At 45.1% G+C, this 11,716-nt stretch overlaps 1 protein-coding gene across 1 annotated transcript in view; it reads left to right on the top strand.

Annotated features, from left to right (window-relative positions):
- The window catches only part of Epb41l3 (erythrocyte membrane protein band 4.1 like 3), a 138,527-nt gene that overhangs the window by 117,034 nt on the left and 9,777 nt on the right, over positions 1–11,716 (top strand). Inside the window, exons 15-17 of the mRNA XM_033757577.1 lie at positions 4,381–4,434; positions 6,798–6,833; positions 7,515–7,706. Coding sequence (XP_033613468.1) covers positions 4,381–4,434; positions 6,798–6,833; positions 7,515–7,706 — 282 coding nt within the window. The remainder of the gene's footprint in view (positions 1–4,380; positions 4,435–6,797; positions 6,834–7,514; positions 7,707–11,716) is intronic.

The raw sequence follows: 11,716 nt of genomic DNA, 5'->3' as shown, positions 1-11,716 counted from the left end.
CCGACCCCGGACCGCCCCCAGCCCCCCAAGCCAATTTCACGGAATCTGTCAGCCCCGAAAGGTCAGGCTGAGGCTAGGTGTCCTGCTCGTAGGAGCTCCCCACAAAAGCGAGATTCCGGGGGAGCTCAGAGCACGGCAGAGGGGATGAGCCGCCCGCCTGCGTGGCGTGTGTACGTCCTGGTCGGCCACCCAGGTTGCAGATTCGGCTCCTGCCTGGAGACTGAGCTCCCCACAGTGCCGCCACTCAGGGAGGCGGGGCGCAGAAGGGATGCCCACGGCAGCGACATCTGTCGCAGGCAGGCTGGATACAGGACCGAGCCGAGCCGTAGGCAGCGCAGCGGTTCCTGCAGCTTCTCCACGCCACCGGCACCGCAGCCGTCCTCTGTGGACTGGAGCGGTGCGTGGGGAAAGCCTGGAAGCTGCCCGAGGAGGTGCTACCCGTCACATCCTCTCCCCCCAGCTCTCCCGTCCCATGGGACAAGGGCTTCGGAGGCAGCGGGCCAGCCAGATGCTCCTAGCATTTAACATATCAGAGTCAAGGCAGCAGGGAAAAGAGAGTCTGTCCGCTCCCCTGCTGCAAGGTCATCATTTGAGGTGCACTTGTGACTGTAGGTCTGCGAAGGTGTTTAGGGACCCATAGTTAGCAACATTGTGACCATTTCTGTGCAGCAAATGGGGGAAACGGTGACAACCCCACAAATGTTCTCCATGAACATTTAGGCCAGCGATGGCCAGCCTTTTAGAGACTGAGTACCGAAACTGCAACCCAAGGCCCCTTATATATCACAGCGTCAGCACTGCCCCTGTGTGCGGTCTCACCCAGTGCGTGGCTGTTGGCTTTTCCACTGGTATTGCAGTGTTGTGTAAGAACCTTTTTCAGAGTTCCTGGATTACGGCTGACTGTTAACTCCAACAGATACACACCAGTGCTTCTCATACCTAGACAACTGTCAGTCTTAGACTTAAGTACCAGTATTTCTCTCAATCGTAAGAGTGCAGGCCTGGAACACAGTACAGCTACGCGCCAGCACTGTCCAGCGCTGTGCACACAGACTGCTTACAATACTTAGCGGATTTCCGGCCTGCAGTTCCATTTTTCCTGTAGTAGTGGAATTAGCCCTTGAGCTAACATAAAACCAAGCCTAAGAGGGCTTTTCTAAATTCTGATTAACCGTTTGAACGTTCCTGCAGCCAACCACACAGATCTTGTGCCTAATCCAGGGTATAATCTCCTTGTCCTGGTGCATGAGTTAACGTTGCACTGGGGCGTGTCTGCATTACATCAGCAAAACAAATCCTAACAGTTCCCCACTGAAGGCGGGTAGAGACAGAGGGCGCTCCTGGTCCTCACTGTCCTTGTCACTGCACACTCGGACACCAGGCCCTGATGCTGACCAAAGTGGCCTCATTCAGTCATCCCAGCTCTCCCGACAGCACACTCTGCATGGCCATCTGCTCGGTGCCGACTTCTAACCCCAGGGCTTAAGAGCTGCTCATTGTAGTTCAGCCTCTGCTGAAGAACTGGTATTAAGGTCATGCCTTGTTTTTTTGTTTGTTTTTTAAATTGCCATTACATGGCTGGTTTTATTCTCAAGGCCTCCAGCATTTTGGCAGCTAAACTGGATGACTTTTTAATATACAGTTTGTCTCTGTCAAAATCACTAATGCTGGTGATTCTCTTTATATTTTTTATGTGTTCTAGTGGCTTAATCAGTCCCCCAGCCTTTCTTAAGAGTGAAACCCCAGTGCAGAAGTCACTTGAAGCAGCAGAGTGGCTGGCCAATCATTTTTGTTTTCTTTTATGCTTTTAGAATGGCCCAATAAGAAGGGACAGAACATGAAATCATCTATAAGGAAACATAAAATACAGTTAGCTCACCAGAACAAAGAATGTGGATTTCTGTGATTTTTGATAATACAAAAAAAAAAAGAGATAAGTTTGATCTGTAAGAAAAAAAATAACCGATTTAAAACATTTTAAACTATGTAAACAACAGTTATGATGTGATACCTTGTGACATGCTGTTTGCTTTGCAGTTTTGGATAGTCATAGTACATTATATAAATAACAGTTGTCGTGAAAGCTGTTTGTTACTTCCCTTATTGACTGTTCACCAGGCATGCACTTCCTGATTCAGGCTCTCTAGAGATGATTATTTTTTTAGATGGGGTCTTTCTTTGTTAACCAGGCTGGCCTTGAACTCACAATCCTCCTGCCTCAGCCTCTCCAGTAGCTTGGATTTCATGTGCCAGCCACCACGTGGCAGCTTTGGAGGGAGTTTGAATGTGGCCAAAGATATTTGTGTATTCCTAGGAAAATGACTGCACGTGATTATGTAAAAATATGTTAATATGCATGGATTATGCTTATTGTAAGCAATTTTTGGCTTTATGTCAAGCTGCACATAAAATATTTAGTATGCATTTCCCAGTATAGTTAAAGCTACTGTAACTCCTTCTTCCAAAAAGGAAACTAAGATTATAATACAAAATATACCCAATATGTCACAGGTTTGAGTAGCGGGCACATGTCTGTCTGACCCCAGACCCTTCCCTCTGATCTACAGCAAAACTCTAGTGCTAAGATACTGGAAAGCTCCTGAAGAAGGAAAGTTATCTATGTAAGGAAGAACAGTAACCCTCGGGAACCTTAGGTGTCTTTGGTAGAACTAATTAGAACACTAAGGATGGCGGCTCTCTTGGAGAAACCCAATTCCTGGAGTTCCCCTCTGCAGTTGCCCACACAGGCGGTGCCAGGCGGGGAGGCTGTGCCAAACACAGCATTGGTTGCCACACAGGAGAACCGCTTGCCGCTCTCTGCCCCAGGTGTTCACCAAGGCAGTCGGGCCACAGAACCTTACCAGCCACTTTGCCTTACGAATCTGCTGAGGATCACTCCTACTGCAGCTGGCTTCCTAGAGGCCCAGAATGCCATCCTCCTCTGGGATGCCCATTCCAAGCCTGCATTCGGACCCCTCCTTTAGGAATCTGTGAAATAAAAACTTGCAGTCCTGCCAAGAACTCCTGAGATTTGTTCTTGAGAGGGACACATGACTTTAAGAGCCAGATAAAAACTGTAGAGCCTTTGGTTCTGGTTTTCATTTTTAAAATATTAATCATGAAGTTGAGTGTGGTGGCACATGCCTGTAATCCTAGCACTCTGGGAGGCTGAGGCAGGAGGATGCAAGTTTGAGCCCAATGCAGGCAAATTAATGACTTAGTGAGACAGTGTCTCAAAATTTTAAAAAATTTAAAAAGGGCTTGGGAAGTAGCTTAATGCTAAGGCCATGGGTTTAATCCCCAGTATTGAATAAAAGCATATATACATATATATGTGTGTGTGTGTATATATCACAAAATTATATATATTATATATACTAAAATATATATATATATATATATTAATTATACTAATAGTTGACATTTGTAGAGGGAAAGTCAGCTAATATTTAGGGCATTTATATTGTATTTCAATGTCAGTGTCTGCAGTTTTACATTGACATTTGGAGGGAAAGTCAGCTAATATTTAGGGCATTTATATTGTATTTCAATGTCAGTGTCTGCAGTTTTACCCGAGGAAATAGTTTTTTTAAATTATTAAACCCCCTCGAAACAGATTTTTTTTAAATCATGAAATTGCTATTCCAATTCTCTCCTGAAAATCTAGGCTCTGTCAAATGCTGTGCTTTGTTTTATTTGTTTCTAAGTAGATGTCTTTCTCCCTCTCTTTCTCTCTCCTTTATTATCATTATTATTTGCACCATTTGAGTGGTTATTTTTGCAACAAAATGTTTGAATACACACTCGGCCCTCCTCATATTGGAAAGCGGGGTGAAATAAAGAGCCTTCAGCCTTGAGAGACACCTGTTGCCCTGCTGCTGGAAAACTGAGCAGGCCTTTCCCACATGCAAAGCCTGCCTGTGAGTCGCTGAGGCAGTGCAGACAGCCGCTGGTCCAAGCGGATGCAAATTACCCCCATGGTATAAAGGAGGAGCTGAGAGCCCAGTTCAGTTACAGTAGCGTTTCATGGAAATTTTTATTTTCTTTACCCTTTAAAATGTGCCTAGAATTAAGAACATGGGCTAACCTCAGTCTTAGTCCCGTGAGGCTTTGCTAGATGAGCTTTCTGAGGCTGGGAGGCGATTGTCAGGGTGGTGATCAGGCAGCCCTGGGGTCCTCCTGGGAGGGGCTCTGTGGCCCACGCCTGTCTGGCCCCTCCCCAGCTTGGCCAGAGCCCGGTCCTGGTCCTGTAGGGAGGTCCTGTGCCGCAGCTCCCAGAGACAGAATGAACGGCCCCTTGCACATTCCCTGTCTGACCAGATGGGTTTGCTTTCTATCCCTGCCTTCCTCCTGGAACCCGATCACTTCTGCGGTCCACAGACGGACAGCGAGCGCACGGACACCGCGGCCGATGGGGAGACCACCGCCACAGAGGTGGGTATGGCTGAACCCAGCTCCCAGGGGCCTGGGCACAGTGCCCCAGGGGCAGCCCTGTGTTCAAGTGATGTGCATGAGCTCCTGCAGTGAGAACCGCTCTGAATTGCATAGCAGGCGTTAAGTGTGTTTGCCCGGCCTGGACCTGTGGTCCTGCAGCGCTGGCCAGGTCAGACTGCAAGGGCCCCGCCCGTGTCTCATTCAGAAGTGCTGGACGGGGCCTGAGGAGGTCTGTTCTAACAGGCTCTCTGGTGGTCCTGGCTGTTAGCCCTGAGGGTCCCATTTTGCGAAGCACCTGCACAAACTGAAGATACTGCTTACGCCTTCCAAGGCAAGGCTGTTTGTGTATAAAACCTTGGTCCTTGGAGAGAAGGGCGGCGGTCTCTTGAGTGTGCTTAGTGGCTGGGGACATGAGTGTGTCTTTACAGTCCCACGTGGTCAGTCATACTACACAGGATGACACCTTCAACTCATTTGATAGCCTTTAGTGACTGCATACGTCACTCATGAATGAATTCTCTAAGGAAAAGAAAATTTACACCCTACTTTTAGTTTTTGTTTTGTTTTTGGTACCGGGGATCGAACTCGGGTCTTTGTGCTTGCAAGGCAGGCCACTGAACTGCTGAGCTAAATCCCCAGCCCCCTGCACCCTACTTTTAGTAGTTTACTAATAAGCTATGAAAAAGTGCAAGCACACTGAACAAGAGATACTGTGCTAGTATGTCTCCTTTATTCTTTAAAACACATTACCTCTGTGTGTCTTGTGTCATTTCTAAAATCTGCCCTACTAGTATTTAATTAAAATATCTGTAAAAATGGATATTTGTGTGTAGTGATAGAAGTCAAGATGTTTATTTCCAATTGTGCTAGCCAAATTTAGTTTTTACTTTGTGATAAACTCTAGGTTGTGTGCTTTTTTTTCATATATCATCCGATCATAAGTGTATTTTCTAATTGGTTATTTAGGAACAACTAAAATTTCTGTAAGTGGCATCCGTGTATCACTTCATTGAAAATGCCTTCAGAAAACAAGATTGAATAGTGGCGTTTCATTAAGTTTCTTCCTTAGGAAATGCCAGAGTTAAAATAACAATTGTTTAAAAGTAACACATAACAAATAGTATAGTATTATAAAACCATTATTCAGATTCTTTCAAGCAAGCATAAATCAATCTGTTACAAGTTCATGCCGAACTACACTTTGATTTTGTAAGCACTCACTACAAGGAGGCTACAGGTTAGTACAGTCCATAAATGGTACCAAAACCCTACAGGTGCAAGAAGTATCAAATACTGTAGTGATTGTTAAATTTATTACATAACATTTACAGCATGCAAGTATGTATAACTAGGTTGATTAAGAAGCCTAAAAATACAGTGCAAGAGCTATGAACCCCACACTGAAGAATTCTCACCGCACCAGCACTTAGGGCGTGGGTGTCCTGCAGCCCCGTGTGCCTGTGTCCCCTTCCTTCGGTGGCCAGCACAGCAGCTGTGTCATGTGGGGTGGGCCGAGCAGAAATCCCTGTCCTGTCGGCAGATAAGAAACCTGAGACCCCATGGACGGACGTCACTCCAGGTCCCCACTGGGAGTGCAGAGGCTACAGCCCAGGCCCTGGGTCACAGCCACTTAGACACGGCTTCCCCACTTACCCCGTGTGCCAGGCACCCTCACCTGGCGGCTGCCACTCACAACCAGGGCACAGATTTGATATGTTCCTAAAATTGGGAAACTAAGAATAACTGAGTAGCCTTAGGAGTTTTCTTTATTTTAAATGTGGGAGCTTTTTAACTCAAAACCTTCTCTATTCTCACTTTTTAAGAAATGATAGTGTTCTTGGCTGTTGTTTCTTTCCCATTTCCTTTTTTTGGTTGTCCTCACTTAATCCACATCGGCCCTTTCCCCTCTGAAGCCTGTTAAGTGTATAGGTTCCAAAAAGTTCAGGTTCCAAAGAAATTTTTAAACGTAGGCACTTGCTGTATTCAGTTCTCTGGCCCACACGCTGAGCCCTTTAGGATTACTGTGGCCGTGTATTCACGATAAGGCCGCTGTCATTTGGCATGGGAGCCGTGCTCAGACCTGCACCCTGCACACTTGGGACCACTGCTGACGTTTGCTAGCAGCCTGCGGAGGCCCCTGTGCTGCCCCTAAGGCCAGAGACCCACTGCGAGGAGCCCGTCACCCATCTGTCCCCATTAAGCTTCCTGGCTCCTGGGTGAGAGCCTGTGGTGGTTCCTCTGTCCGTGGGCAGAGAGCACACTAGGGACCTGCGCAGTGTGAGTTGATAGAGATCAGAGTTGTTCTGTCTTAGAAAAACCTGCGTGGTGAGACTTTATTTCCCACTCTTTCTTGACGCTGGCAGTCGGACCAGGAGGAAGATGGAGAGCTCAAGGCACAGGTAGAAAATTCAAAACGAAGCAAAATCCCCAACCAGTTCGTGGCAAGTCCTTGTCTGCGGGTCCGGCCCCTCCGCATGCTCTGTGGCTGGCACCGCGTCCGTTCGGTGGTGTGTAGGACGGCATTGGCGCCTGGATGATGCTGGCCCTCACCTTTCCCTTTCTTCTCCACTTTTTTCAGAATAGTCTGATTAAGCGAATAAAGGGTGAAAATGTGTATGTCAAACATAGTAATCTTATGTTAGAGGTTGGTATTGGTCCACACCAGTGCATGCCGTGTGCTGTGTCCCCTGGTGGTGTCCCTGTGGCCTCGTACTGCCTGCATGAACTGTGTGCCCACCTGTTACCAACGGGGTGACCTCTGGCTCACTGTGATCCCTCCTTCTCTCCTAGATTTAGATCCCTTTCCCTCCGTGTATTGTAGTTCTCTCTGGGTACATGTGAATGACTCTCCTTGTAGTTTGCTTTTTGCAGTCCTTTTGACTTGTAACCCTGTGTGGAATCTTTCTTCTCTTTTCCCTGGAAACAGCACATTTTCACCAGAGTGTTTGTGGTAGTGTTGTGAGCCCTGATCAAAGTTCTGTTTTCTTTTGACTACTAATGAATTGACACTTAAAAAAAAAAAGCAAAAAGCAAAACAAATGAGAAAGCTGACTGTTGGATTCTTTACGTTCTGAATATAGGAGCTAGATAAAAGTCAAGATGAACTGATGAAACATCAGACCAACATTAGTGAGCTGAAGAGAACATTCTTAGAGACCTCCACAGAGACTGCCGTGACCAATGAGTGGGAGAAGAGGCTTTCCACCTCCCCTGTGCGGCTCGCGGCCAGGCAGGAGGATGCACCCATGATCGAGCCCCTCGTGCCTGAAGAGGTCAGTGTGCAGTCCTCACTGGGGTGGAACTGTCCCCTACTCACTGACCTTTCTCCACAGGGTTTGGACCCAGGAGGAGTTTGGCAGCTTCTGAGCAGGGAGCTTCCCCGCTTGTTATAGATGACAAGGTGCCTGGTGGCCCAAAGGACGGCTGCAGGGTTCTATGTACAGGAGGAGGATCACACGGGGTAGACCAGAAGTCCACGGGCAGACTGGAGTCCTGACCATAAGCCTAGGTGTCGCAGGTGGAGGACACTGAGGTAGCAGCTCAGTACCTTCCACGTTTTATAAATATACTTCCTTCTGCATCGAGGAATGCCCTGAAAACTCAGATATGCTGATGAGACCTGCTAGAGATTATCCGTTGTTGGCCTGAAGTAGTCAGCATTTCATAACACATTTTACTGTGCTAGACTACACTAGGATTTTACAGGTAAAATCGTGTTTTATTTGATTTTTACTCAGATCTGGTTGTTTCATTTGATTTTTTTTTTTTGCACCGGGGATTGAACTCGGGCCTTTGCGCTTACAAGGCAGGCCACCGAACCGCTGAGCTAAATCCCAGGCCTCATTTGATTTTTTTTAATGGGGAAGATAGAGGGCAGAAATTTTTTTTAGGTAAGACTTCTCAGTGTTAGAAAGCTCTCTAGATATGCAGCCTCGGGAGGATTCTACCAGTGCGATTTCATGGGGTCACTGTACGGGACCCCCAAATTGCTACAGTGCTCCTCTACAGTCTACCATTAGGTATATTCTTGCTTTCAAAAGGTGTTTTCACAAGTGCATCTTTTGAGCACTGTAGTGATTAACCCCCTTCATGTCAAGACCCCTTTATTGTCAAGTATCTGTTCAGGAAGCTGAGACAGACCAGAAAATTAAAACTCAGGCCCATTAGGAGAGAAAAGGCCTTTAAACAGTGGTCTCTGTGCAGTGCTGAAGTCCTTGGAATGAAAATAAGAATCAAATTACACCCTTTGTTGATCATTCTCTGCACCGCCTTTGAAAGCTGCTTATCAGAAGTGGCCAAGATCCCCTATCACTCCATGAGGGTACCAGTCCCAGCGAGAAGGGAAGAAGCACATATCTATTTGAATTACTTCGCAAAGGTCTTTTATGCAGAATTAATGAGAAGTGTTATTACCAGCCTATTCCTGTTCCATTAGACACCAGTTCCATTCAAACTACTTGAGTTTCAAGAGACAAAAATTTCATGTTTTGTGTGATTCGAACATAACAGTCCCTGCATTTGTGCCGTCACAAATTCTACAGTGATTGGTCAGGTGTGGCTCACACTATTTCTCCTGTCTTTTGGAAATGTGTCAGATGCCTGATTAATTTATATAAACACACAAACAGTGCCCTAAGCAAAACAAACAAAAAGAGCCAAGCATCCCTTCCCTTACCAACACTTAAAGAACCAGCAGTGGGAGGGAAATTTAGGTAATAGAGTATTTGAGGGAAGGCACTAATGAACAAGGGGACTCTGAAAGTCAGAGCCATTAAACTACTTCTTATACCTTCTGATTAAATCTTGGCTCTTAGAGAATAATGCTGGAGGAACCCCAGGAGTGTAATGATTTAAAGAGGTGATGTTTTGACTATAGGGGATTTCACCTGCATGCAAATGCCCTTTCTGTGTCAGCGCAAAAACAAAACGACAACAAAATCAAAACCTGGAGAAGGCCACAAAGGGATTTTTCAGCATGATCAAAGAAACATCCTCCGCAGATGAGCCTTGGCTGTCTGGGCTGGAAAAGCCAAAGTCAGGCTTGGTAGCTGTTTCTGGTTGCTGAGGAGGTTCTGCTGAGCTACTATGCGGCACATCAGAGCTCTGGCACCAGCCTGCCCAGGTGGAATGGCAGGATCCCCAGGCCAGGCACAGTGGCCTCTGCTCCCTTCTGTTCTTCTCCAGGACCTGCTGGTCACTGATAAATTCCAAGGTCATAGTCCACTGGGGTCCCTGTTGATAGTTTTAAGAACAAATCAGAAGGTTCTTAGGATGTAAATTACTGCCAGCTTTTGTTTTGGTACCAGGGATCGAACTTGGGTCTTTGCACTTGCGAGGCAGGTGCCGGAACCACTGAGCTAAATCCCCTGCCCACTGCCAACTTTTATATTAAAGCCATGGCTTCTGTTATTTTGTGAAGAGCATAAAAGATCATTTTATCCTTCTCACTAAACACATACAAAGCATATTTTGGAGGGAGGCAATTTTCAAAGTAAATTACTGAATTAGTCGGCTTTCTCCTCACTGGGACTCAGAATCCAATTCCAACAACTTAAGGGAGTAGAGGTGTTTTCGTCTCATGGTTTCGGGGGTTTCAGTCCATGGTTGCTGGCTCCGATGCACAAGTATTATGGTGAAAGAACATGGGAGAGCAAAGCTGCTTTAGTTTCTAAGGGCTGGGAAGCAGAGCCAGGGAGCAGTACCCAAGAGAGAAAGACAAGAACGACACACCATGCTTAGTCCAGACACACCCAGAAGTGTGCTTTACTAATGATCCCTCGGGCTCCAAGACAATGAGATTCACAACAAAGCTTAATGATTACGATTGCTATTATTTAATATGGCCCACTTTAAATTCATGCAACAGTAATCAGCCAATTTATGAAGAAGCCCAGCTATTTCTAAGTGGAAATATTTATCTTAATTTTTTTTAAATTGTTATCTCAAGATAATAGTATTTGTGTCAGAACCAGCTGTAACTTAGATTCAGTGACCCCAAACTTAGTGGAGTTTGCTTTTTTTGGTAAATCTGTGGTAAAACAATATTTTGAAAAAAAATCTAATGATCTCTGATTTTTAATGTTGCCATCTTCTTTTTTTTTTTTTTAATCTATAGTGGTTGAATCCTAAGTAATTGTTATGGCTTTAATATACTACCAATTTAGGAACAAAAGAAAATTTGAGCTTTAGAATATACTGTGCTAATAATCATGATTATATTCTGAGAATTCTGTGTGTTTACTATATAAAATGAGCATTCGGTTGCCATTGGCTTCAAGGTTCAGATCTCTGAATTAATAGCAGATAAGCAGCAGGGAGGCCCCCAAAGCCTAAATAATCTCAAGTTCTCATTAACATTGGAAAAGAGAAAAAAAACATACATAGGCACGGCCCACCAACTGTAGGAAGGGTAGGATAGGCCGGTGCAGGTTTCTAGCTGTGCATCTGTGCATAGCTGTGTCCTGTGACGGCTCTGTATGACACCCCTAGGCAGTCCGTGAGAGAGGCGTATTCCTTAGTGGTTACTTGGAGTCTAGAAATTTTCAAGCCTCATAATGCAGTGTCCACTCAGACACGTGCAGTACTAATGCTGTCCTCTTTCCCAAGTGAGATGTAGATTTGCAGGTATGTTCATTGTACAGTAATCCCTAAGGCTAAATACCCATTATTCACAAATTCTATATTTTCATGTTTACCTACTCCCTAAAATCTATTTGTAGAAACCCTTAATCACCCAAGAGTAAAGGGCAATTTTATGAATTATGTACGCCAGCATAGGACATTATTTCTCAAGCGTGAGATACAGCTGAATGTTTAGGTAGCTATGAGATGGTCAGGGTGTACATCTGACTATTCTAAACTTGAATAACATGCATTTTACCTGATCAGATTTTCTTTCTTGGTTCCTGTTCACTTCTCTAGTAGCTGAACTTACTGGGTGGGGAGGTTGACCACCCCTAGAATTAAGTTCTAAGGTCTCTCCGTTTACATTTTGTGTTTTTATTTTGACATACACAATAGCCTATGTTGATACTTCCAATGATGAAACAGAGTTTTAAAGTTAGTTTGTTTCAGACAGCAGGGTAAGCTGCTGAGCTTTTTCTTTTTTTAAGTTTTCATTTTAGGAATAATATTTAGCTCAGTGATTATAATTAAAGGCCCAGCAATGTTATTCCAAAGAACACCTATAATTTTGAGCTTCTCTTCCTGTGTCTCATTTCTGTTTGGAAAATAGGCTATGATTGAAAGGTTTTTTTAAAAAAAAAACCCACATTTAGTGATT

The sequence above is a fragment of the Fukomys damarensis genome, unplaced genomic scaffold, assembly GCF_012274545.1.
Source record: "Fukomys damarensis isolate Sample0158 unplaced genomic scaffold, DMR_v1.0_HiC HiC_scaffold_30, whole genome shotgun sequence".
Taxonomy (NCBI): Eukaryota; Metazoa; Chordata; class Mammalia; order Rodentia; family Bathyergidae; genus Fukomys; species Fukomys damarensis.
This window is presented reverse-complemented; position numbering and strand designations above follow the sequence as displayed.